This window comes from Perognathus longimembris, chromosome 1 (assembly GCF_023159225.1).
Source record: "Perognathus longimembris pacificus isolate PPM17 chromosome 1, ASM2315922v1, whole genome shotgun sequence".
Taxonomy (NCBI): Eukaryota; Metazoa; Chordata; class Mammalia; order Rodentia; family Heteromyidae; genus Perognathus; species Perognathus longimembris.
In genome coordinates, this window is record NC_063161.1 from 159,368,550 (window position 1) to 159,391,331 (window position 22,782).

General features: G+C 56.3%; 1 protein-coding gene across 1 annotated transcript in view; it reads right to left on the reverse strand.

Moving 5' to 3' along the window:
• The window catches only part of Ak8 (adenylate kinase 8), a 92,856-nt gene that overhangs the window by 56,833 nt on the left and 13,241 nt on the right, over nt 1-22,782 (reverse strand). Inside the window, exons 5-9 of the mRNA XM_048352850.1 lie at nt 18,100-18,168; nt 4,614-4,695; nt 4,115-4,186; nt 3,265-3,465; nt 1,445-1,576 (exon numbers count right to left, since the gene is read on the reverse strand). Of these exons, the coding sequence (XP_048208807.1) occupies nt 1,445-1,576; nt 3,265-3,465; nt 4,115-4,186; nt 4,614-4,695; nt 18,100-18,168 (556 nt within the window). The remainder of the gene's footprint in view (nt 1-1,444; nt 1,577-3,264; nt 3,466-4,114; nt 4,187-4,613; nt 4,696-18,099; nt 18,169-22,782) is intronic.

Genomic DNA, 22,782 nt, shown 5'->3' on the forward strand with positions numbered 1-22,782 from the left:
GCCTTGGCCTCCACAGTGCTGAGATTCCAGGTGTGTGCCACCAATCCCGTAAAAGCAATTAAATGAAGAAGCCACCTGTTCTGAATGCAAGGGGCGGTGATTTGAACTGAGCGGGGGCCGTGGAGGGAGGGGCTGTGTGCTCACAGGTGCGCTTCGTGTCCCCAGGTGCCAATCAGCGCAGACCCCCCCCCCCCCGGCCCCAGGGTCAGGCCCGCAGACAGACCTCTGGGCGTCTGTAACCAAGAAGCCACCCCTGCCTCGCTTAACATGCTCTTGAGACATAAAATCAAGGAGAAGGAATTATTTGAATAGTTCAGCTCTTCAAAAACAAGTATTGCAGGACAATGAGGTTTTTTTTAATCCTAAAGACCACAGACCTTTCCACACTAGTCACGTCTGCAGAACAAGTATCGACTTTTCTATCTGTTTTATGGGTGTGACTAATTCCTGGAGGGTCTGAGACTTGGGACTCTTAAGCTGGAAGAACCCTAATGGAAAAGAATCAAAATTCAAGACCTGACCCTTCTGGGATGGTACACACGAACACATTTGCGTGTTCCCTCCCGGTACAGGCTGCAGGGTGCGATGTGTAATTCGGGGGGAGGGGGGGTGTCTGCGTCTGTTTGTAGATGTGGGCTGCGGGTCTCGGGTTTCCTTAATAAGCAGAGGTTCTGGGGGCGGGGGGGTGTGGAGGGTCGCCCCCTAACTCCCTGCAGTCCCACTCTGGGTCTGCTCTAGCGTCTCCTCCTTCCGGCCCTGGGGCCACCGCGGACCACCTCCACAAAGACCTGCAGAACTGATTTCAATATTTCCTCTCCTCCTGGTAAAATATTTATTGAAACTGTGCAGAGCAAGCAGTCCTCCTCTGCCTGTGAACTCGCTGACCTGGGCGGGAGGGAGCCGGGAGGGAGGGAGAGAGCCCCGGGCAGGGAGCGAGCCTGCTGGGGCTGCGGACCCCCAAAGCCAACAAGAGGAGGCCTGGAAACAGGCTCCTCGGGAGAGGACAGGTTTGTGTTGTTTGTATTGGTGAGCGTCACGAGGGCGGGCTGGCTTCCTTGGGAAGAAGGCATTCTTTTTTTTTTTTTTTTTTGGCCAGTCCTGGGCCTTGGACTCAGGGCCCCAGCACCATCCCTGGCTTCTTCCCTGGCTTCTTCCCGCTCAAGGCTAGCACTCTGCCACTTGAGCCACAGCGCCGCTTCTGGCCGTTTTCTGTATATGTGGTGCTGGGGAATCGAACCTAGGGCCTCGTGTATCCGAGGCAGGCACTCTTGCCACTAGGCTATATCCCCAGCCCCAGGAAGAACGCATTCTTAACCCACAAAGATGAACGAAGCGGAAGTAAAGAGCAGAGGACAGGGAAGCACACAGCCGGCCGTTCATCTTCCCTCCCTCCCTCCCTCCCTCCCTCCCTGGCTCCCTCCCTCCCTGGCTCCAGTGCACTCACCATCGACGAGGCCGTATTTCTGGGCCAGGAGGGCGGCCTGCAAGCTCTTCCCGCTGCCCACGGGCCCGCACAGCAGCACCCTGGGGGTGAAGGGGGCATTGGTCCGATGGTTGGTTTGGACGTAGGTCAGTGCTGGAAGAGAGAGGACGTGGGAATCAAGCACCCCGGGTGAAGCGAGGGGGTCCTGTCCACCCCACGGCCCCGGCTTTAGCTCTCGCACGGCCGTCGTGATCTTCCTCCTCCACGGAACTGCGGACGGGCTCTACGTATCTGCCTTTCAGAGCAGAGGGGAGCAGAGGGGAGCGGAGGGGAAGGAGCCCCACTGGCCGGGCCTGTGGAAGCTTCGGGAGCCCCCTGAGCGCCAGCTGGGGCTGGAGACTGGGGTGAGATCCACTCTGTGCCAGTTCCCAACTTGGGAATCCGCAGCGTTCTCCCCCTGAGCAACACTACACCCCCTCTTTCTAGATCCAACGGGACAGGTAAGTTCAAGCTGACAGCCACCAAGACTTGCGTCATTATCATCGTCACGGCTAGAACGGATCCATTGCTAAGCCAAATACCCGGTTATGGCAGTTACCCACAATCCCACGCGGGAGGGATGCGTCTGGCTCCATTGTACAGAGGAGTCCACCAGGGTTTAGAGACTCTGTGGAGCTGGGCATTTTCCATTCCCACTGCCACAAGTGCCACTGCCCACCCGGAGCCTGAAGCAAGGCAGACCTACAAGGGAACTTCCATACCCGCTCCTCTGACAAGCACAAACACTACTGGCAAGGCAGCCTGCTTACAAATGATGCTTAATTTACAGTAAATAACTAAGTTAATTAGAAGTAATGATCCCCCAGACAGTCTTAGCATCTAATTATTATTTTTAGAACTATGTGGTTGCTAGATGCACTACAGAGAGATTAAAAAAACAACACAGAGAGAATTTTGCATTCCCGTTTTCAATTTATCTCTCCACATTATTAATTAATAATAATTAATATTCAGACGCTCGCATTTTTATTTACAATTCCGGGCATGAATTCTTTATGAACAATCATATGAACTTTTAAATTTAATTAAGTAATTTGGAAGTAATTAATGTGTAAATTCGGAATCGTGGCATACGAAAAACGTGGTGGATGTTTATCTTGAGAGGGCCGCGTTTGCCTTTAAAGACCCTTCTGAGATGCAAAAGCACTGGAAAACGAAGGCCATGGAGGCCTGGCGTTCTTGAAGCAGTGTCCTTTCCAAGACACTTGCCCGCGGGGAGCTGGCCGTCTCCCGAGAGAGGAGGCGTCGGCGTGGGCAGGGAGGCAGGGTCTCCTTAGGCAGCCCGTGCGGCCCTCAAGTTTCCTATCCTTCCGCCTCCACCTCTTGAGTGCCGGAATTACAGGCACGCACTGCCACACCTGCCTTATACTGACACCCTCCTAACTGTCTGTGATGTCACTTGATTGTGCCCAAATGGACTCAGTGTGTCATGGACCCGGTGCTGGATGGACGGCTGCACCTGGAGTGTTGGGACAGCAGGTCTGCTCAGCGCTCTACACACAGCTCCTCGAGCAGAGGAGGGGTCCGCCTCCCCTGGCCCTGCACCGCATGGGACTCAGCGGCGGGGATGTGATTTGGAGACTTATCACCGGGGAAGGAAGGCCGGTCCATCCGCCCTCAGCCTGCCTGGGGGCCCAGGCCCGTCCTGCCTGGCCCCAGGCCTCTGGGAGCACGAGGGCATCGGGGAAGCGGGGGGGGGGGGGGGGGGGAGGGGGGGGAAGGGGGGAGGGGGAGGGGCCAGGCTGGCCCTGAACCGCGCTGGGCGCATGTGTGTGTTTTACCTTGGTAGAAGACGTCCACGCACGGCTGGTCTGCACTGATGGCTTTCAGGATTTTGGGGTAAGAGGGGAGGATCCTGACAATATTCCTGTGGTAGTCCAGAAGCTTCTGGGCGGTCTCCAGCTCTGAGATGCCTTTCGGCTCAATCAGGCGGTTCTGGATTTCGGGTTCCGAGGGCCAGTCGAAGGTGGTGTGGTAAATCTCTACAGAGAGAGAGAGAGAGAGAGAGAGAGAGAGAGAGAGAGAGAGAGAGAGAGAGAGAGGACAAAGTGAGGCTCCCTGCCCGGGCTCAGGGCCCTGTCAGCTTCGCACACAAAGCTGGGCCCACGGTAGGCCTCGTGCTTTCATTCCCGGCTCCAGAGGGGGACCCTAGAAAGGGGTGGGGCCGGAGGCCACAGGCCCAGGCCTACGAAGGCCGCTGTCCCGCTGCTTGAGGCCCCAGCCCCTGCAAAGCCAACTGGTCCCAACACCCAACACCCAGCTGGACTCGGTCCCCGGGCACCTGGCAGTCCCCCAGATCACGTCTCGCCCTTCTGTAGGCGGTGGGGTGCCCTCTGGGGCCCTGAGCCAGTCCAGCTCTGCGGCGGGCAGCCCGCAGCCCAGTTGCCCCCCTGGCATAATGGGCGCACGAGCCCCTGCTTTCACTCACTAGCCTCTGTGTTCTGGGGTGCTGGACCCCCCGAGTCCCTGCGCTTTCTGGCTCAGAGTCAGGCTCTGCGGGAGCCCCCGGGCCCGTGGGGCCTCCCGGTGCCCCCTGTGGGGGCCCCCCCGCGCAGACGCGGCGCTCGGTGAAGGGCAGGGAACAGGACAGGGGTGCACGCCGGCTGCTTGGGACGGGACGGGCGGCCGTACCTCCCGTGTAGGGGTCGATCCGCTTCCCCAGGTTTCTCTCGATCAGGACGGTGTCCGGCGCGTTCAGCACAACTGGGACGGGAAAGCGAGCAGCACGGTGAGGGGACTTTGGCTGTCTAGTGACAGGGAAAGGACCGCCACCTCCCAGGACGCCTAAAGGCAGCGTCGTCTTCGCACCGAGCCTGGCAGTCCTTGCTCTGTCAGGATGGTGGAGACAAACATCTCCACGCATCTGCTTCCGCCACGTTCTGAGCTGTGTCCCCGCAGACTCTCTCCGGGGACAGGGAGCCACCCGACGTTTTTCAGCTACAAGCCTGAATGCTCTCAGCTCCTGGGGGGAGGGCGGGGACTAAGGCTACACTGAGCTGCACACGACTGTTTCTCGGGGGTCACAGGCCTCTCGGACCCTTCTGTTGGGCCGTGGCGGGGCCTGGCGTGGGAGTTGGGCCGCCCACCTACACGTGGGTGCGGGGCTCGGCCCACTCCCCCAGGTACTCACTGACATGCCTGGGCACCAGCCCCTGGGTCTGGATCATCAGCACCTGCTCCCGCGTCTCGGGGACACCATCCAGGATCCAGCCCTAAAAGAAGGGGTTTGGAGAGTCACTCCCCTGCTTCTGTTGTGAGAGTTTGAGGGGATGCATCTGGCAGATCGACTGATGTAGTTAAACCAGGCAGCAATGGATCCCTTTCCCAAAATATCTGTTCAGGGCTGGGGATATGGCCCAGTGGCAAGAGAGCTTGTCTCGTATACATGAGGCCCTGGGTTCGATTCCCCAGCACCACATATACAGAAAACGGCCACAAGTGGCGCTGTGGCTCAAGTGGCAGAGTGCTAGCCTTGAGCTAAAGAAAGCCAGGGACAGTGCTCAGGCCCTGAGTCCAAGGCCCAGGACTGGCCAAAAAAAAAAACAACCAAAATATCTGTTCATGCCAATATGTAAGCTCCTTGAAGGGGGTTTCAGCTTTTTATTTATTCACAGAGCTCTTTACATATTAAGGCTCCTAGCCCGTTTGAGCAAATAGCCACAAACCGCTCGAGGCAAGCAACGCTGCCACTTTGAGGTTTTTCTGTGACATTTTAATCTTGTATATAGTGTTCTTTGGGATATACTGGTTTCCAGCTAAATGAACCACTGCTTTTCCTCTTTGGATTCTGGTATTCATGGCTATGGGGGGGGGGGAAAGGTGGTTTGCCCTGCCTAAGCCCATAAATATTCACTAACATCCAGACTGTGTTCTCTGATGTTAGCACTCTTCACACTTCAATCCTAACTAGAACTGCATCTTCCTTTGTGAATCCCACCAGGCTATGACCCGAATGGTTTCCTGGCGGCTCCATGGCTGGCGGGGCCCATCGTGACGCAGTCTCTCCTCCTCTCTCACGTCTTTTTTGCACAGTCTAAAATGTTGATGTGACCTTGGTTCAGGCTTCTCTCTGCCTATAGATTATTGAGCTATTTGTACTTAACCTTTTAAATCGCTGTTTGATAATTTATTGCTATACCTAATAGAATATGCTCCCCTTGTCTTTTTTCTTAAAGCATCGAGAAATACTTTGTCAGGTTCCAAAATGGAAATGCTCCGAGGGTTTTGGAATGACATAAGTGCGTGGATTAATTCATGAAGAAGTGACACTTCCCCAGTATCAGGTTGATGCGTTGTCGTGCCATTTGCTTAAGCTATTTTCTTACGTCCCTCAGCCATGTTCACATTAAACAATCTCTGAAGTCCTTTCAAGTCCTGGGAATCTAGACACACACACACACACACACATACACGCACACACACACACACACACACACAGAGTAATGATTTAGACTTCATACCCAGATAAAGCAGCATTGCCATTGTCAATAAAACAGCAAATGTCTGCAAGTTCCTGTTTTGTAGTGAAGGGGGCCAGGCAGCCTTGAATTGAAGTTGATGGTTTTTAATGCTTGAACACCAAAAGGAGCCCCGCCTTTCAAGCCCCTCCCCCTCCCCAGACACTATGAGAACTGAGAACTGGGTTGTTGAGATGGGAGGATGAGCTGGGGGCTCAGGGGCCCTCAGAACCGGCACCCCTGGCCTCCAGGACCCAGCTGGGACGCTGGCAATGGCATCTTCCGTTAACGTTCTCCTAAGTGGCTGCACTGCTTCACGATCGCAGTCTAGAGGCTGCCACAGCCTCAACCTGCTAGGTTAAAAAAAAAAAAAAAGCTAAACACATTTTCAGCCTAAAAAGTGTTGGGAAAAAACCAGGAAACTTTCATTAATTTCTTAAATTATACAGGAAAACACAGCCACTGAACTTGGTTTCTGGAACTAATGAAGCAAAAGTACAAAAAAATTTTTTTTTCTTTTTCTTTAAACATCCTCTTGCTCCCTCAAGTCCTCGTTAGGGCTACCCGAGTGCTGGGAGCACGCACACCTGCAGATGTGAGCGGCTCCACGTGAAGCAGCGCCCCGTGTCAGAGCCGCGGGTACCAGCTCCCCCCCCCCCCCCCCCGGGCCCACAAGTCGACCATTTCCTAAGCTATAGCGCAATTCCTCCCTTTTGATTTTCTCCTGGCCTGGAACAGAGGCGTGAGCCCGCTGATTGCTGCTTCTACGACAAGGGCTGGTGATTCTGCTTCAAGTTGCTTTTTGAAGCTGGAAGAAGGCTGGGAGCTCGTCTGCTCGGCACCGAGAAAGACCTCCTCTTTTAATATTGCATTACTGCGCAGTCATTATCATCTCGCCCATAAATTTGCAGCGGGTCTGAATCAGTATGCGGTCCAAAGCTTTTAGAAGTATTCAGAGGAACAGCACTCCCTGACTTCACGCTGGAGAAACCAGGCCTTCCAATTACTAGGAAAAGTACAGCAAAATGAGTTACATCTCCCTGATTAGCCGGGCCTGCGTGTGAGATCTCGGGAGGAAGGGGCTGGGGCTCAGAGTCCAGGCCACCAGCTCTCCAGGTTCTTCTCTCCAACTGGAGGAGTGGAGCCATCACCAGGCACCGAGGGATGAGGTGCCCAGGACCCCTGGAGCGGCCCTTGTCCCGTGGGGAGGGGGGGGGAACCCCACGCTTAGCGAACATTCGGAAAGGCTCTTCCATCCTGGAGATTGTGCACTGACTGAGCTTATTTGCCCGGTTGCAACATGGGCTGTGCCTTCGGGGAAATGGCTACTCCGGTGGCTGTAGATTTTGGCACAGCCAGGAGTTGTCAAGCTGGAACTTTCATGCAGCCACCACCGCGGCGGGACACGAAGACATTCGCCACCACCTTGCACGGCTGGGCTGGTGGATCGGCTGGCCAGGAGGGGCTGGATGCCGAGATGCAGTCAATCCCTAATTAGAATACATTATCCATCTTCCTGACACTTGAGTAAAATGTCTGCTCCGCTCCGGAGCCGCAGCTTTGTTCAGAGCAGGTTAATTGATATTCTGATGCCTTCACTCGCCATACCCCCGTGGCTTGGTTCTGTTTTATCACACATCAAAAGGGCCGTCTGCTCAGGGCGCTCGGAGCTCGGGCGCGGAGCTGGAGGTCTGCACAGCTGCACGGGGCATGCTATCACAGGAGGGACAAGCACCGAGCAGATGTCACAGATGAAAAAGAGGGGGGCAGAGGAGCCAGGCAGCCCGGGGAGCTTGGCGAGGCTCAGCGGAGCGCGGCCTGCCGCGGCACGAGCGGCCCTCGCCGACTGCTATGAAAGCGCGGTTAACGATGGCACGCGGGGGCCTCTGCTGCCTTCCGGGCCTCCTCCCCTCCCCAGGCCAGAGTCAGTGGTGGGTACCCCACCCCCTGGGCCTTCCCAGCGTCTAGCTGTGGGCTCCACCAGAGGCGTCCCCAGGGCCGCGGGGTGCTGATTCCACGGGGGGGGGGGCGGGGGGGGCGGGGAAGGAGGGGAGGCCAGACTTAGATTCCATCCACCAGATTCACACAGCTCAAAGCTGAACCACGAGCGGCACCACAGACCCAATGCCACCCTAAAAAAAAAAAAAAAAAGAAAAGTGGTGTGGGGGTCCAACATGCAAAGGAAACGTTTTATCGGCCAGAAGAGCGATACTCTTTCAGAGATCAAGTTTGGGGGTACTAACGTTTTCTAAAGCCAATCAGTGAGATCAACAAAACGACAGCCATCTGCCCTCGATGGCAAGAGATAGCAGAGGATCTCTGCGACCCCAGGGACCGATGCCTGGGGCTGGATCCAGCTCCCCCCATATGCATCTAGAAAGCTTATTACATAAAAGCAATCTATATATACACACACACACATAATGCTTTTCCCAAGTCTACTGGCCACGATAAAGTTTAACTGATGAGCTGGATATAGTAACAGGCTATCACTAATAAGATGTGCGGATGGTGTGTGTGTGTGTGTGTGTGTGTGTGTGTGGTGTGTGTGTGTGTGTGTGGTGTGTGTGTGTGTGTGTGTGGTGTGTGTGTGTGTCTGTCTGTCTGTCTCCCTGAGAACGGACCGGTCCTCGCCATGTCTGCATAGGAGGGGTTTTCCTTCATCATCGAGACCGTCGCCTCTTCACTCGGGAAAGCGCTTTGCGGCCCCCTCCCGGTGCGGCAAGCTGGCTGGCCGGCAGCCGCGCTCTGTATTTGGGGCCTCATTAGTGAGAGGGGGCTGCGGGAACGCCGGCCCCGGGGCCCGAGGACGTGATGGGCGCGCTGGGCAGGGGGGGTGGTTCTCGCCTCAGGGGACACAGGGCAGGGCAGGGCAAGATTTCATCGTGCAGCCTCAAACAGTGGGCCAAGTAAGACTTAGGAATGGTTTAGCTCTGGAACTTTCCGTGTCGTACTTGACCCCAGGTGACCGGAACCACAGAACGCGAAGCCTCGGTTGAAGGGACGTCATCAGACTTCCCTGGCACTGGCTACCTTGGCTTTTTCAAGCCCGTGGATGGCGTGGCCTGCCACACGACCTCAGGACGCCATTATAGTAACTCAGCTAAAAGGAGACTGGCAAGGACTTTCATCCTGAAGTCTAATCTCCAACAATGCAGGCACCTGCTGGCAGGCTGCGTTTGATGTGTGGACTGGCAGCAGGCAGCAGGACAGGTAACTTCTCAATGGTTTCTGGCCCTGGCTTCACCCAGCGCTGCTAATCTCGCCCCACCCTGAGGCCTGCAGGAGGTCCGCCCTGCGGCCAGCCACCCTTGCGAGGTTCCAAGCAAGCGAGCAGGTGCAGGTTACCAGTCCCCATCTTTAGAGGTCCAGAGACACAGCCCTGCTTTTCACTCATTGTTGTTGTTGTTGTTAATTGTTATTACTATTATCACCAGTCCTGGGGCTTGAGCTCAGGGCCTTGGGCTCTGTCCCTGAGCCTCTTTGTGCTCAAGGCTAGCGCTCTACCACTTGAGCCGCATCACTACTTCTGGCTTTTTCTGAGTAGTTTATTGGAGATAAGAGTCTCATAGGCTTTCCTGCCTGGGCTGGCTTTGAACCATGATCCTCAGATCTCAGCCTCTGGAGTAGCTAGGATTACAGGCATGAGCTACTAGTGCCCGGCTTCGCTGGTTATTTTTTTAACTTTTTTTTTAAATTAAATTTTGTTGACAAGGTGTTGTGCAAAGGGGATACAGTGACATAATAAGGCAGTGAATACATTTCTTGTGATATCTTACACCCTCATTTTTCTTTCCCTTCCCTAGATCAGGTAGGCATATACACAAACATCTAGTATACCAAAATCATATACAGTAACCATGTAGGATACACCACAGGAATCGCTGGGTTTTTTTGTGTTGTTGTTTTTTTTTGGCCAGTCTTAGGCTGTGAACTCAGGGCCTGAGCACTGTCCCTGGCTTCTTCTTGCTCAAGGCTAGCACTCTGCCACCTGAGCCACAGCGCCACTTCTGGCCATTTTCTGTATATGTGGTGCTGAGGAATCGAACCCAGGGCCTCATGTATACGAGGCAAGCACTCTTGCCACTAGGCCATATCTCCAGCCCACTGGTTATTTTTAAGCTGGGCTCTGACTTCCTACCTGGGTGTGCCTGGACCTCAATTCACCTATTTTAGTAGATGCTGATATGTCAGGCAAGCATCGCTGTACCCAGCTCCCCTCTGCTGAAATGAAGTCTGTGGACGTTTCCGCCCCTGGCTGGCCCGATCTCAGCCTCCTCTGTGGTACGGTACCAGGCATGGAGCAATCTTGCCAGGGCTGGCCTCAAAGCACGACTCTTCCTCCCTCAGATTATACGTATGAACCGTCACACGTGGATCAACGGACACTTCATTCATTCTTAGGTAGCGAATTGGCACTTTAAAGCCGAGTTGCATCAGATGTCCGTCCGTGGGGTCCCCGGGGCCAGGCTATAGAAGTGACGCCATCCCAGGAGGGGACACTGAGGAGGAGGGCGCCATCTCCCTGTGGGTGAGGGCTCTGTGGCTGACGCCAGCCTGCTGGCACCGCAAGGAGAGAGCAAGCACGCAGCCACCGGGTCCTCTGAGCCAGCGCCCAGCCCTCCGCTCTCCTGACGTTTCCTAGATGCACAGAGCAGGGCTGGAGGCGCGGCTCCGTGGTACAAGTCATTCTGGGAGAAGGCGGTGGGTTAGGAGGGAGGCACATCCTACAGAATTAAGAAGAGAGAGGGAAGGAGTGGGGGGGGGGGATGGATGAGAATGTCGGAAGGGGTGACATTGATCAAGACATATTGTGTTCATCAACCACTTTGTTAAGTGTCAACTCCTTAATGAAGACCACCGATTTGTCGTAGACAGGGAAGGGTAGATCCACAGCCCAAACTGGGGGGAACCCTCCAAGAAAAGTTAAGACCCTCTGCTTTATGAAATCTCCCTGGCTCCGAGAGTAACAAGGGCTAAAAGAGACAGGCAAATGCAAGTAGAACCCGGGTCTCCCATATCAAGTACAAGAACCCCCCAGACGCTCCTGCAGAACTCGGGGTGCCGCCCTGCTGCCTGGCTGCCCTGGTTAGAGTCTGCACGAGGAAGGCTGTGGGGGGGGGGCAGACATTTGGGACCTCGTGCATTGGGCTCCTGCGGGCGAGTGTTTGCATTTCCGGGGTGGCGGCCCCTTCCGACGGCCGGGCACCTCTGCAGCTCTCGCCGCCCGCTCACCCGTCCAGCCCCGGGTTCTGCCAGACAGGAAACGGTGCCCAGTCTCCCTCACGGGGGCAGAATCCGGGCACACGAACGCTCCTCCTCTTCTCCCTGCCACCTACGTTCCGGTGTGTGTCTTTCCCGGAAGCTGGCTCTGGGGACACCAAAGGGCCTGGCGTGGGGCACAGGGCAGGGCAGAGGCTCAGCCTCTGATGCGGTGCCCTGCGGTGCCAGCACACGGGCCAGCCAACCTCAGCCACAGCCCTGCTTCCGCCCATGCCTCACCTCCCCAACTCCCCCCACCCCCGTCACGAAAGGCTCCAGGTAGGATGGGTTCTGAAGCAGCTTTTAAAGAGATATTGATAAGGACAATTGTAATACATACGAAAGATAGATAGGATCACTCGATATCAAGCTCTTGTTTAATGTTTTGTTTATTTCTTTAGGCCAGTCCTGGGGCTTGAACTCTGGGCCTGAGCACTGTCCCTGGCTTGTTTTTGCTCAAGGCTAGCACTCTACCACTTGAGCCACAGTGCCACTTCTGGCCATTTTCTGTATATGTGGTGCTGGGGAATGGAACCCAGGGCCTCATGTATACGAGGCAAGCACTCTTGCCACTAGGCCACATTCCCAGCCCCCTTGTTTAATGTTTTAAAAAGTGAACATTCTGGTAGATAATTCTTATCATTAGTCTATTTGTGGGATAAAGAAAAAGACTACAGAGCCGGGCACTGGAGACACGTCTACAATCCCAGCTACTCAGGAGGCTGCAATCCCAGGATCCCAATTTTAAGGCAGCCTGGGCAGAAAAGTCTGTGAGACTCTTATCTCCAACAAATGCCTTCTCCCCACCCCAGGAAAAAAAAAAAAGCCAGAAGTGGCGCTGTGGCTCAAGTGGTAAAGTGCTAGCCTTGAGCAAAAGAAACTCAGGGACAGTGCCCAGGCCCTGAGGTCAAGCCCCAAGCCCGGCATTCAGACACCAAACAAACAAGAGCATGGAGAAACGCCACAGCACAGGCATCAACATCAAATTAGACAAGCGCTCTAAAGCTGGAACCAGGCCCTTGGTGGGGGGGGGGGGGGGACACAGGCTTGACCGCCGTGTGGGGACCGGGCCAAGTGGAAGACTTGAAAGCCCTGCTAACAGAAATACTGTGAGGATGCCAGGAGGGAGGTCACTAAGTGCCCTCCACAAGGCACACAAACCACACAGCACCACGGCCAAGACAACCGGCCCGCACCCCGAGCGCCGACCGCCTGGCCTTCCTCGGACCCTCGCGTCGGGCTGCAGCCTTCGGCTGGATTTTAAACACCTTCCCATCCCGGGGCCGACAGCAAGCTGGGTAGGATTCCATCGCCATGGTGACACAGACACGGGGAATGAGCCAAATGGCATTGGTTCGTTCCATAAATATTTACCGAGCGCGGGGTGTATGCCAGGTGCCGTAGGAGAGGCTGGCGGTTCTGCCCCGGGCCTCTCAGAGCTCGGATCCTTCATTCCCAGTGTGAAAACGCCCCGGAGGAGAGGGGACGGTGTGCGCTCGAGACACCGGGTCTCCCAGCCCCCCGGGGGAGGGCTGCGGCCTTCCTACAGCAGCTCCATCCGTCCGGCAGAGACGGGGGCACGGGGGCTCTGGCTAAGGGGCCGGGGCTGCGCAGGCAGTGGGAAGGGAATGGCGAATGGGGGTCCTATGGTTGCGTCACAAGCTCGGTGGCTTGAAATGCTCACTTGGCGGGTCAGGACCTGGGAGGTTGGCTCAGGCCCCACAGGGACGGGGCAGGGTTCTCACCCGGAGCCGGCGCTGCGCTGGCGTGGCGGTGTCGGGCCCCACCTGCGTGCTGCTCGGGGATGGAGGGCTCTAGGGAGCCGGTGGGTGGAGTGTGGGGAGGGGTCAGGCTGCAGGAGAGAGGGGCTGGGGTGCGGGGCAGGTGGGAGGGGGCACAGGAATGCAGGCGGCCCCAGCCCTGCGGGCGCTAAGGATACACGGCGGGGGGGGGGGGGGGGGGGAAGGGGGGTAGGCAGGAGGCCTGGCGTGGTGGGCACACCTGTAACTCCAGCTGCTCGGGTGGGGATCAGGAACACAGCTGTGTGAGGCCAGCTCAGGTGAGAGAGAAACAGGCAAGACCCCAGGTCAACTAATAAGCTGGGCACGGAGAGTTGGGCCTATGCATCCAGCTATGCAGAGAGCATAAACCGTGGGAGCTGGTAAAGCTCAGCCTGGGAACTACGCAAAATCCAACCTAGTGATGGAGAACAAAGACAACACCAAAAACCCGGGGGCTGGGCGCCAGGAGCCTACACCCGGAATTCCAGCTACTCAGGAAGCTGAGATTTGAGGATCGCAGTTCAAAGCCAGCCTACATGGAAATGTCCATGAGATTTATCTCCAACTAACCACCAAAAAGCCAAAAGTGAAGTGCTAGCTCAAGTGGTAGAGCACCAGCCTTGAGTTAAACTAAGGAACAGTGACCATGCTCTCAATTCAGGACCCAGTACCTGCACACACACAAAAAATGAAGAACTGGGGCATGGTTCAAGTGGTAGAGAACCTGCTTAGCAAGTGCAGGGCTCTGAGGGCAAAGTCCAGTACTAGAAACGGAAAGCGGGGGATGGGAAGCAGTAGAGGGGTCACTTGAGGATTTTATTGTTGTGTCTTAGTTTGTTTTTGTGCCTCTCCTGGGGCTGGAACTCAGGGCCTAGATGCTGTCTGTGACCTTTTTTGCGCAAGTCTAGCGCTCTACCAGTTGAACCATAGCTCCACTTCTAGCTTTTCAGTGGTTACTTGGAGATAAAAGAGTCTCAGAGACTTTCCTGCCCAGGCTGGCTTTGAATCACAATCCTCCGATCTCAGCCTCCTGAGTAGCAAGGATTACAGGCGTGAGCCATCAGCACCCACCTTTTTAATTCTGAGCTGTGTGAGTGGGTGTATTATAGAAATAAACTTATGGAGTCTTAATTCTTACTTCCTGCATGGGGAGCAAGAAAGTTCCTATTCTCCTGTTATATACTAAAACCTTTGCCAAAACGCAAAATAATGAAAGAAATTCACTCATTATTTTTAAACCTGTATTTCCAGTGGCAATAGGAAGAAAGAATAAGGGGGAAAAGCCAGGGTAACCGCAGGGAGAGAGATTAGGTGCCAACTCAAGGAAAGAGATTGTCAGTAACGGAAACGAATGGAACACAGACAATGATTTTGGTCAACATAAAATTTAGTACCTTAGCCGGGTGCCAGTGGCTCACACCTGTAATCCTAGCTACTCAGGAAGCTGAGATCTGAGGATTATGGTTCAAAGTCAGCCCGGGCAGAAAAGTCTGTTAGACCCTTATCTCCAAGTAACCACCCAAAAATCAGAAGTGGCACTGTAGCTCAAAGTGGTAGAATGCTAGCCTCGAGTAAAAAGCTCAGGGACAGTGCTTAGGCCCCAAGTTCAAACCCCACTATTAAAAAAAAAAAGTTAAAAAAATTGAGACCCTTTATGGTGATGATCCTTTGCCTGCAAGTTTCTAGAACCCTCCTTATTTCGTGTGTGTGTGTGTGTGTGTGTGTGTGTGTGTGTGTGTGTGTGTGTTGGGGGAGACTAGGGCTTGAACTCAGGATCTCAGAACCTCATTCTCTTGCTCAGAGCTGGTGCTTTACTACTTTTTGCTGGTTAACTGGAGATTAAAGTCTCGAGAATTTGTCTTCCTCTGCTAGCTTCGAACCTTGATCCTCTGATCTCAGCCCCCTGAGTAGCTAGGATTGCAGGCGTGAGCTGTCTTATTTCTTGGCTATTCTTTTGTGTCAGAGAAGAGGGCTGAGGGCTGAACTCATTCTGACTTCAGAGTCTGACGTCCTAAGGAACAGCTAATGGGTCTCCAACAGGTAGAGCCCTCCCAATACAAACTGCTAATTTCCCTTTCTCTCATGCATCTGATGGTCACTTCAAAAAGATTACATCAGAGAAAAAGAAAGGGAGGAAGGAAGAAAAAGAAAGAAAAAGCCCAGAATTAACTATAGACTCCTGATGGGTTGTGATTACATTATTTCTCCCTAAGCACTATCCCCTGAGTTAATTTTATGCTCTAAATTACCAATTCTAGTCCCTGTGTAGCTAAATAATAATAATAATTACCATATAAATGAATATGCATATGTGTAATTTTTTTTCTCCCTAAAAGCAAGAAAGCCTGTTTGTTTTGGCGGAGGGTTTGTTTTGCTTTTGAACCACCAAAGCACATAATTAGCCGCCTCACCTTTTACTCCAGAGAGCCGCCTCTGCCGGGAAGAGATGAGAAACGCTCTGAATGCCCCTTGAAGGTTAGGGGAAATTTTAAAACCAAGTGAGGGAGCTATTTCTTTCCTCTGCAGGTAACAGAGGTGTGGACATGATCCGAATCACACAACTGGGCGGCCAGGAGGGACTTGCTGGACGCCGGCCCTGTGGTGTGGCAGATGCTCAAACAGGCCAGAGAGAGCGAGGTCCCCCACAGGGGCGCAGGCCAGGCCTCTGGGACCCCGTGCCGGGCTTGCACCCCGTGCCGGGCTTGCATGGCGGTTCTGGGACTCACGGGGGGACCCCTCGGCAGCGGACAGAGCCTGCGTGGGTCGTGAATCCTGCATCTGTGAAGGAGGGAGGGCCCGCAGCCTCCGTGGGGAGCACGGGGACAGGGACTCAGCCCTGGTCACCCAGGCTGCCTCCAAATCAGTGGCGGCTACCAATGGTTTAGGAATCAGCTTCTCTGCACAGTGTGAGGCACACCTGTGACGATGGAGCAGACAGCTGCCGTCACCTCAAAATAATCAAGATGATAAACATCCACACGATCAGTAATATGAGCTACAACACAGCATAATCATATGGGACATATAACTGACAATATTGGTTAGAATCTAATGGAATTAATAACATTAGCATGGTGGTGGTGGTGGTGGTGGTGGTTGTGGGGTTTGAACTCAGGGCCTGCCCACGGTCCCTGAGCTTTTCTGCTCAAGGCTAGTGCTCTACCCCTTTGAGCCACAGCTCCATTTCTGGTTTTCTGGTGGTTCATTGGAGATAAGAGTCTCATGGACTTTCCTGCCTAGGATAGCTTCGAACTGCGATCCTCATTTCTCAGCCTGTTCAGTAGCTAGGTTTACAGGCAAGAGCCACCAATGTCCTACAATGTTGTCATTTTTGTTCCCGTCCTGGGGCTTGAACTCAGGGCCTGAGCACTGTCCCTGGCTTCTTTTGGTTCAAGGCTAGCACTCTGCCACTTAAGCCACAGCGCCACTTCCAGCTTTTTCTGTTTATGTGGCGCTAAGGAATGGAACCCAGGGCTTCATGCATGCTAGGCAAAGCGCTCTACCACTGAGCCACATTCCCAGCCCCAGCATTGTCATTTTGATGGTGGTGGCTGCTGGTAAACTCGGGGTGCTCTGTCTCACACTTGGTCTCCAATGTAGAGGAGGAGTTAGAGGAGCTCTAGCAATCCTCTCCTGAAAACTAATGGGGATGCCAGGAGAAATGCCCTGTCCCTTGTAAGGACAGTGGAGCAGATTACCTAGAACCTTCCACCAGGCTCAGCCCCACCTCCCTGATGATCAAGCTACAATACATGAACCTAGAGGGACAAACACAACCGCAAGCAGAGGAAGCTATTTATGAACTCATGGCCTCACCCCCAAGCGGTGCATGCAAGGGTCTGACCCGGAACAGCATCCCAAAGCCAGTGGGCAGTGGATGCCCGCACAGATCTCTGCCCAGGGCCCTACACAGCCAGGAGCAGCAAACACGATCACGGCACAGCCACCACAAGGCTTGTGGAAACGAGACCCATGCCAAGCGCACGACCCAGAGAAGCCCGGCCGTAAGTCACAGTTAGAACCCAACCAAACGGCAGATGCCAAGACAAAAATGTCCACATTTGCCGTGGGATTTCAACAGCGCCCAGAATCTCCTAACGACACATGAAAAATGTCCAGGAGACCAAACAGCTAATCCAAGGAGAATCAGGCAAATCTCACCAGCTCCGGCATGACTGAGGGTGGCGTTACTGGATCAAGACTCGAATGCAGCTAATATCATAGCTGCATTAAGAAAAAACACCCCAAAACTGGCTGGCTAGTCAGTGGATGCAAACACAGAAAGTCTCGGGCAAGAAACAGAAGGTAGAAAGGAGGACTAAATGGAATTTAATAAAGGGAAAACTCGCTGCTTGAGCGCAGGAATAGACTGGCTATGGAAGAGGAGAGTCAAGGAGCCCAGATGTGGTGCAATCCACACGATCAGCTCTCTTAATGAGAAAACGAAAAAATTTAAAGAGAACGGGACCTCAAAGACCTGTGGGCCGATGACCTGGGGAGGACCACGAGGAGGAGGAGGGGGAGGGGGCCGGTGCCAGAGGGGACAGCTGTCACGGTCGTGCCTCCCACCGGGTGGCCCAAAGGGACAGGCGTGTGGAGCCAGCCACGAGGCTCTGCCTGTCCTCCCTCGTGCTGGACGCGTGGACGGGTTCTGAGGACGACCGGGGGCCTTCCAGCGAGCCGTGGCCCGCCTCTGTGCGGCTCAGAGGCGCGGGGAGCCGCCAGCTTTGCTGTCGCCCCGTACTCCTGTCCCCAAGGAGTCCCCAAGGAGTCTCAGGGCGCGTGGTCTGACTCTGCCCTCCTCTTGCTTTGGTTTCCAGGTGGCGGCTTGTGGTCCCGCAGGCAGAGCCGGGTTTCCTCCCGTGGCACGGGAAAGGGTTGCGTGAGATCAAGGCTGCACGGGCGCCAGCTGCGCTGGGCCCTGGTGTCTTGGCCTGGCGTGCTTTGACCCTTACCACCCCACCACTTTCTGTTGCCACTGTCCGTCGACTGGGCGCTCTCCCCCAACCCCTCGCAGCGGGCCGGCGCTCTCTCTTTCCCAGGCGCCCACAGTCACTCCTTCCGCACGCGCAGGCGTCCGCCCCTCCCCCCCCCCCCCCCCCCCCCCGGGCCTTACCCTCCGGATGCAGTCGTCCTCCTCCATGCGCTCCTGCATCAGCTGCACCAGCATACTGTTGGGCAGCTTCTGAAAGAGGAAGGCGACACGGTGACACAGCGTGACGCTCCTGCTGCCCCGTGGCGCCGGCCCGGCCCTTCGTGACGCGGGGACTGTGCTCAGCGACGCGCGAGGACCCGAGTGCGCGCGGAGCGGCCGGGCGCGAGGGGGCGGGCCAGCCTCGGGGCCCCGGTGTTGGGGTCTTGCTGGAGCTAGAACCGCACCCCTGACCTGTGAGGAGGAGGTTAAAGGGGGAGGGGGGGTCCTGGGGTGGACGGGCTGCAGGGAGGAGGCTGGGAGTGTCCCGCGTGGGGCAAGACAGGGGTGACTGAGGGCACGTCTTGCCCTTCGTACCCCTCATGTACCCCATCAACGGGAATTGGTAACACGACCTACGCTTCGGTTTCTTTCCACGCACGGTTCCTCCACCTTCCTCTGAGAAGCCCCGGGCTGCCCGTTAGCCCCACTTTCAGATTCCGGAGGAACTGCTGATGAGCATGTCCCCCGCCCAGCCGCGGCCACTGATCCAGACCCTGCTTCCGACCCTATCCCACGGCATCCTTTTCAGGGCGCAGGGCTTCGGTGTAACCAGCAGGAGCAGGAATCCTTGCTCTCCACCCATTGGAAGGTTAGAGAAGAAGACCTGGAGCACGGCAGCCACTTTGTGGACAAGAGGCATGTGTGGGAGAATGAAGCCAGCACAAAAACCAAGCTGGATCCCCAAGTGGCTTTCCCAAGGGTGTAAAACTGGGAGAACAGCGGACCGTGAGCGAATGCGGGAAGGGGCGCCCGTGCTGGGCTTATGACGCGTTTGCTCCAAAGCTACGGGGCCACCGTGGCTTCTGTGAAGTAGACAGCAGAAGGGAGAATGAGTGAACACATGGGGGAAATGAAGAGACCGGAGAGGCCAGAGGCTGGGTCGTATCCCATCCCTGCCCCCGCCCCCTCCTGAGAGTCGGCGTCGTCTGTCCTCTCGGTACTGTGTTGCTCGCTCGCAGTAGCAGGTGGTTCCGGCCCTCGCCTGGGAGGGTTGGGTGGGCTGAGGGCCTGCCGTGCGGGGCAGATGCGGGGCAGATGTGGCTGGAGCGGGCCTCAGCTGCAGAACCGCTAGGCTAAGCCGAGCCCCCGGGGCCCAGGGACTGCTGGGGAGCCGGCGGCCTCCTCCTCCTGGCTGTCCAGAGGAACGTCCCAGGGCCGGAGGGGAGCGGGCGGCACAAGCCAGGAGCAGGAAGCGGCCTGGTCCTCCCACCTCGCCCCTCCCCGCGTCCCTTCCTGCTCCTCCGGGCCCGCCCGGTCCTGGCTCCAGGCCTCCGGTGGCTGGGTTCCCCCTACAGCCACGGGACATGGGGTGCCCCCTAGCCCATGGCGACACAAGCAGTCTAAGAATGCAGGTTGAAAGGCAGCAGATCTGGGGGGTGGAGGGGGGGCACGAGCCAGAGCCCACGCGGCAGGGGCCGGGCGGGGGCTTTGAGAGCGGCCCGTCCCGAGTACCCCCCCCCCACCGCCTCCTGCCACTGCCGTCGTGATGGCAGCTTTGATGTGTCACTTCAACACCAGGCTTGCTGGGCCGCTCCTTGAAGCCCTGCCAAACTGTCTTTGCAGGAGTCGGCTCCCTCCTTCCGGAGCTCTGCGGTGCTCTTCCACCCCCACCCCCTCGAGTCTGGCTTTACAGGGAGATGGGGGGGGGGGCAGGAGGACCAGGGAAGCGGCCTGCCCAGCCTGGCCACTCCGGGTCACAGCACAGGCCCAGCCTGGCCCTGGTCTGGCGGCTTCCAGTTTGGACTCTTCCTCCTCCGCTCGCCAGCGCCCAGGGCTGACTCAGTGGCTACTGACTTGGTACTGACTGAAGAGGGCAACTGAAGGGCGGGGGCAGAGCCAGAAGGGCCACCTGCTGTAGGAAATGCTGCCCGCCAGAGGCACCCAGCACCCAGCGGGGCCGTCCTCCCCGAGGTACTCAGCACTCAGCACCCAGCACCCAGCGGGGGCCCACCCTGGCTGGAGGCCATTGGTGTGGGGAGGCTGAGGCTGCTAACCGGAACCAGACGTGTAACTGGTGTGCTTTGGTTAGTCCCAAGATGGCAACAGGAGCAAAAACTAAAAAGAAAATTGTGACCGCGTGCTGGGCAGGCAGGACCGTTAGTGACTGGCCTCCTGGACGGCAGGCCCACAGGGGGCTGGGTCGCTCCCTGCAGGCGGTGGGCTGGCTTCCTGAGCGGCTCGCTGAAGACCACGGCTCAGTGGTTTCTGTGTCTGGTTACTGGCCATTTCTCTATCCAGTGTCTCGGGAGCCACAGACTAGACAAAACACCCAGGCCAGGGGAGCGGGGAGAACGGAACAACAGGAAGGGAGAAACTGGGCACGGGACACAGTGGGGTTCTCTTCTTCCACTTCAGCATACACTGACAGTAGTCATAGTAACACGAGAGACACACAGAAAAGCTGGGTTGACCTCTGCACATGCCCCAGATCCTCCGCATCCCTGCGGCAGCTCTGCCTTGGCTTTGGACTCGGGGCCTTGGGTTTGGGGACTCTGCCCCACTCCGGGCCTGGGGTTTGGGGACCCCGCCTGACCCCAGGCAGTCTGAACACTCCCTTTTTGCAGCGCTGGTGGTGGATCTAGGCCTCGCACATGCTGGGCCACAGCGCCGCAGCCTCGGCCCCCAGCCTGTACACTGCTCCCAGCCCAAGCCAGCATCTGGATCTTGGCAGGTGGGGAGAGCTAATCCAACTGAACTGGTAAATGAGCCAGCCGACCTTGCCATGGATGACGGGACTGAACCCTGGTCTTGCCCTTCCGTTCCCTGGTTGGTGCTTAGTTTAGCCGTGCTGCCTCTGTGCCCTGGCTGGCAGCTTCCGGGGTAAGGGGTTTGCCTGTGGTTCTCCCAGAGCACCACAGAACAGCACCTAATATACAGCAGGCAATTAGGAAATGGATCCTACATGGATGGCTTGGTGAACACCAGCAACACTGGAATCTGGCAGAGAAAATTAGGTATTTGAAGGGACTGTCGCTCCTGGAAAACTGCACTATAAAGACTCCGTCAGCAGGGCTGGGAATGTGGCTCAGCTGTAGAGCGCTTGCCTAGCATGCAGGAAGCCCTGGGTTCCTTATCTTAGTACCACATACACAGAAAAGGCCGGAAGTGGCGCTGTCGCTCAAGTGGTAAAGTGCTGGCCTTGAGCAAAAGAAGCTCAGGGACAGTGCCCTGAGTTCAAGCCCCAGGACTGGCAAAAAAAAAAGACTCAATCAGAAGAGAATCTGGAGATGGTAGTTAATGAGGCCTGGCTGCAGATAAAGCCAGGCCATGCCCAACCCTACACGTGCACTTGGGCACTTCAGGACGGACTGCTGCTTGATGAAGCTCAGCATCCTTGCCTTTCATCTCCTCTCCACCCCCGTTCCTGCACTGGGAGCCCCAACAAGACGCCCTTGAAAGTATTCGACGTGGTCTGAACTTGGCTGGTAATTAGTGTAACGAAGCCCGGGAGGAGTTGCCTTGCCTCCCTCCTCTGGGCTCAGTCCTGGGAACCTAACGAAGCATCTTCAGCCCGGAAACCAGCAGGGAAAGCAGGAGCTGAGAGGCGCTTTCCCGCCTCCCGGGGCCGTGGGGGGCACGGGGTGTGACTGTGCACGAGGAACCTTGCTGAACGAGGCCTTCCCTCCCCAGCGAGGGCCCCCCCTTCACCTCTTCCCGGGACGCCTGACCCACCAGCTGGCTCCGGAGCTCCCTCCTCACACGTGGGCCTTCAGCTGTTTCTGTGGCTGGCCCAGAGGAGGACACGGGAGCTAGGGTGGAGTGGCCGTCAGGAGTGGCCGAGAGCAGGGTCAAGACAGACAGACGGCAGAGGGGAGGCTAGGGAGCTGCAGAGGGCGCGGTGAGGGGAGCTGCTCAAGTGCCCAAAGGCCGGGAGAGGCCAGGGCCCCCCTTCTTGGCTGCTGGTCCAGCAGGTCTCAGGAGCCCCTGGGCCCCTGCATTCCCCTTTCTCCTGCTACTTGAAACTAGAGGCTGGCCAAGAACACCTTCCTGTTGGCACCATTCGCTGGTCGCCCACAAAGTCTAGCCTTACTCCAAGTTCTTCAAACAACACTGGCCATTCAAGCGTAGGGTGAAGACCTTGCCATTGAACGAGCACTGGATGGGGAGCACTCCAAGACTGGAGGGGGACCCTGAGGTCTTACCTAGGGTAAGCGCTGAAGTTGCCACAGACCTGGAAAGCCACTATGCAAAACAAGTGGCTTCCTGGTGCACGGGGCGGGGACACTGGAGTCCCCACCCCACGCCCTTCACTCTCGCCAGAACACTCAACCTTTGTCAGCCCTGAGTGCTCAACAGACACGGGGGGCGAGGGGGGGGGGAAGCTCACCTCCTCAGCCATGCCCCGCACCAGCAGGGAAGCCCCTCAAGACCCAGGCACATCCCTGCCTCCTAAGCCAGAGAGATTTTTTGAGGAAATACTTTGTGTTTCTATTTACATTAACCCAAACCCATGCGCTCAAGCCCCGTGGTTCCCTTTGGAGGACTTTTTGCAGGCACAGAGCAAGCGAGGTGTCGCACAGAGCACGCGGATCCTCCTGGAGCGTCCCAGCAGACGGGAGTGAGGGGAACAGAGCAGAGGGGAACATCCGACTCACAGTCCGGCCC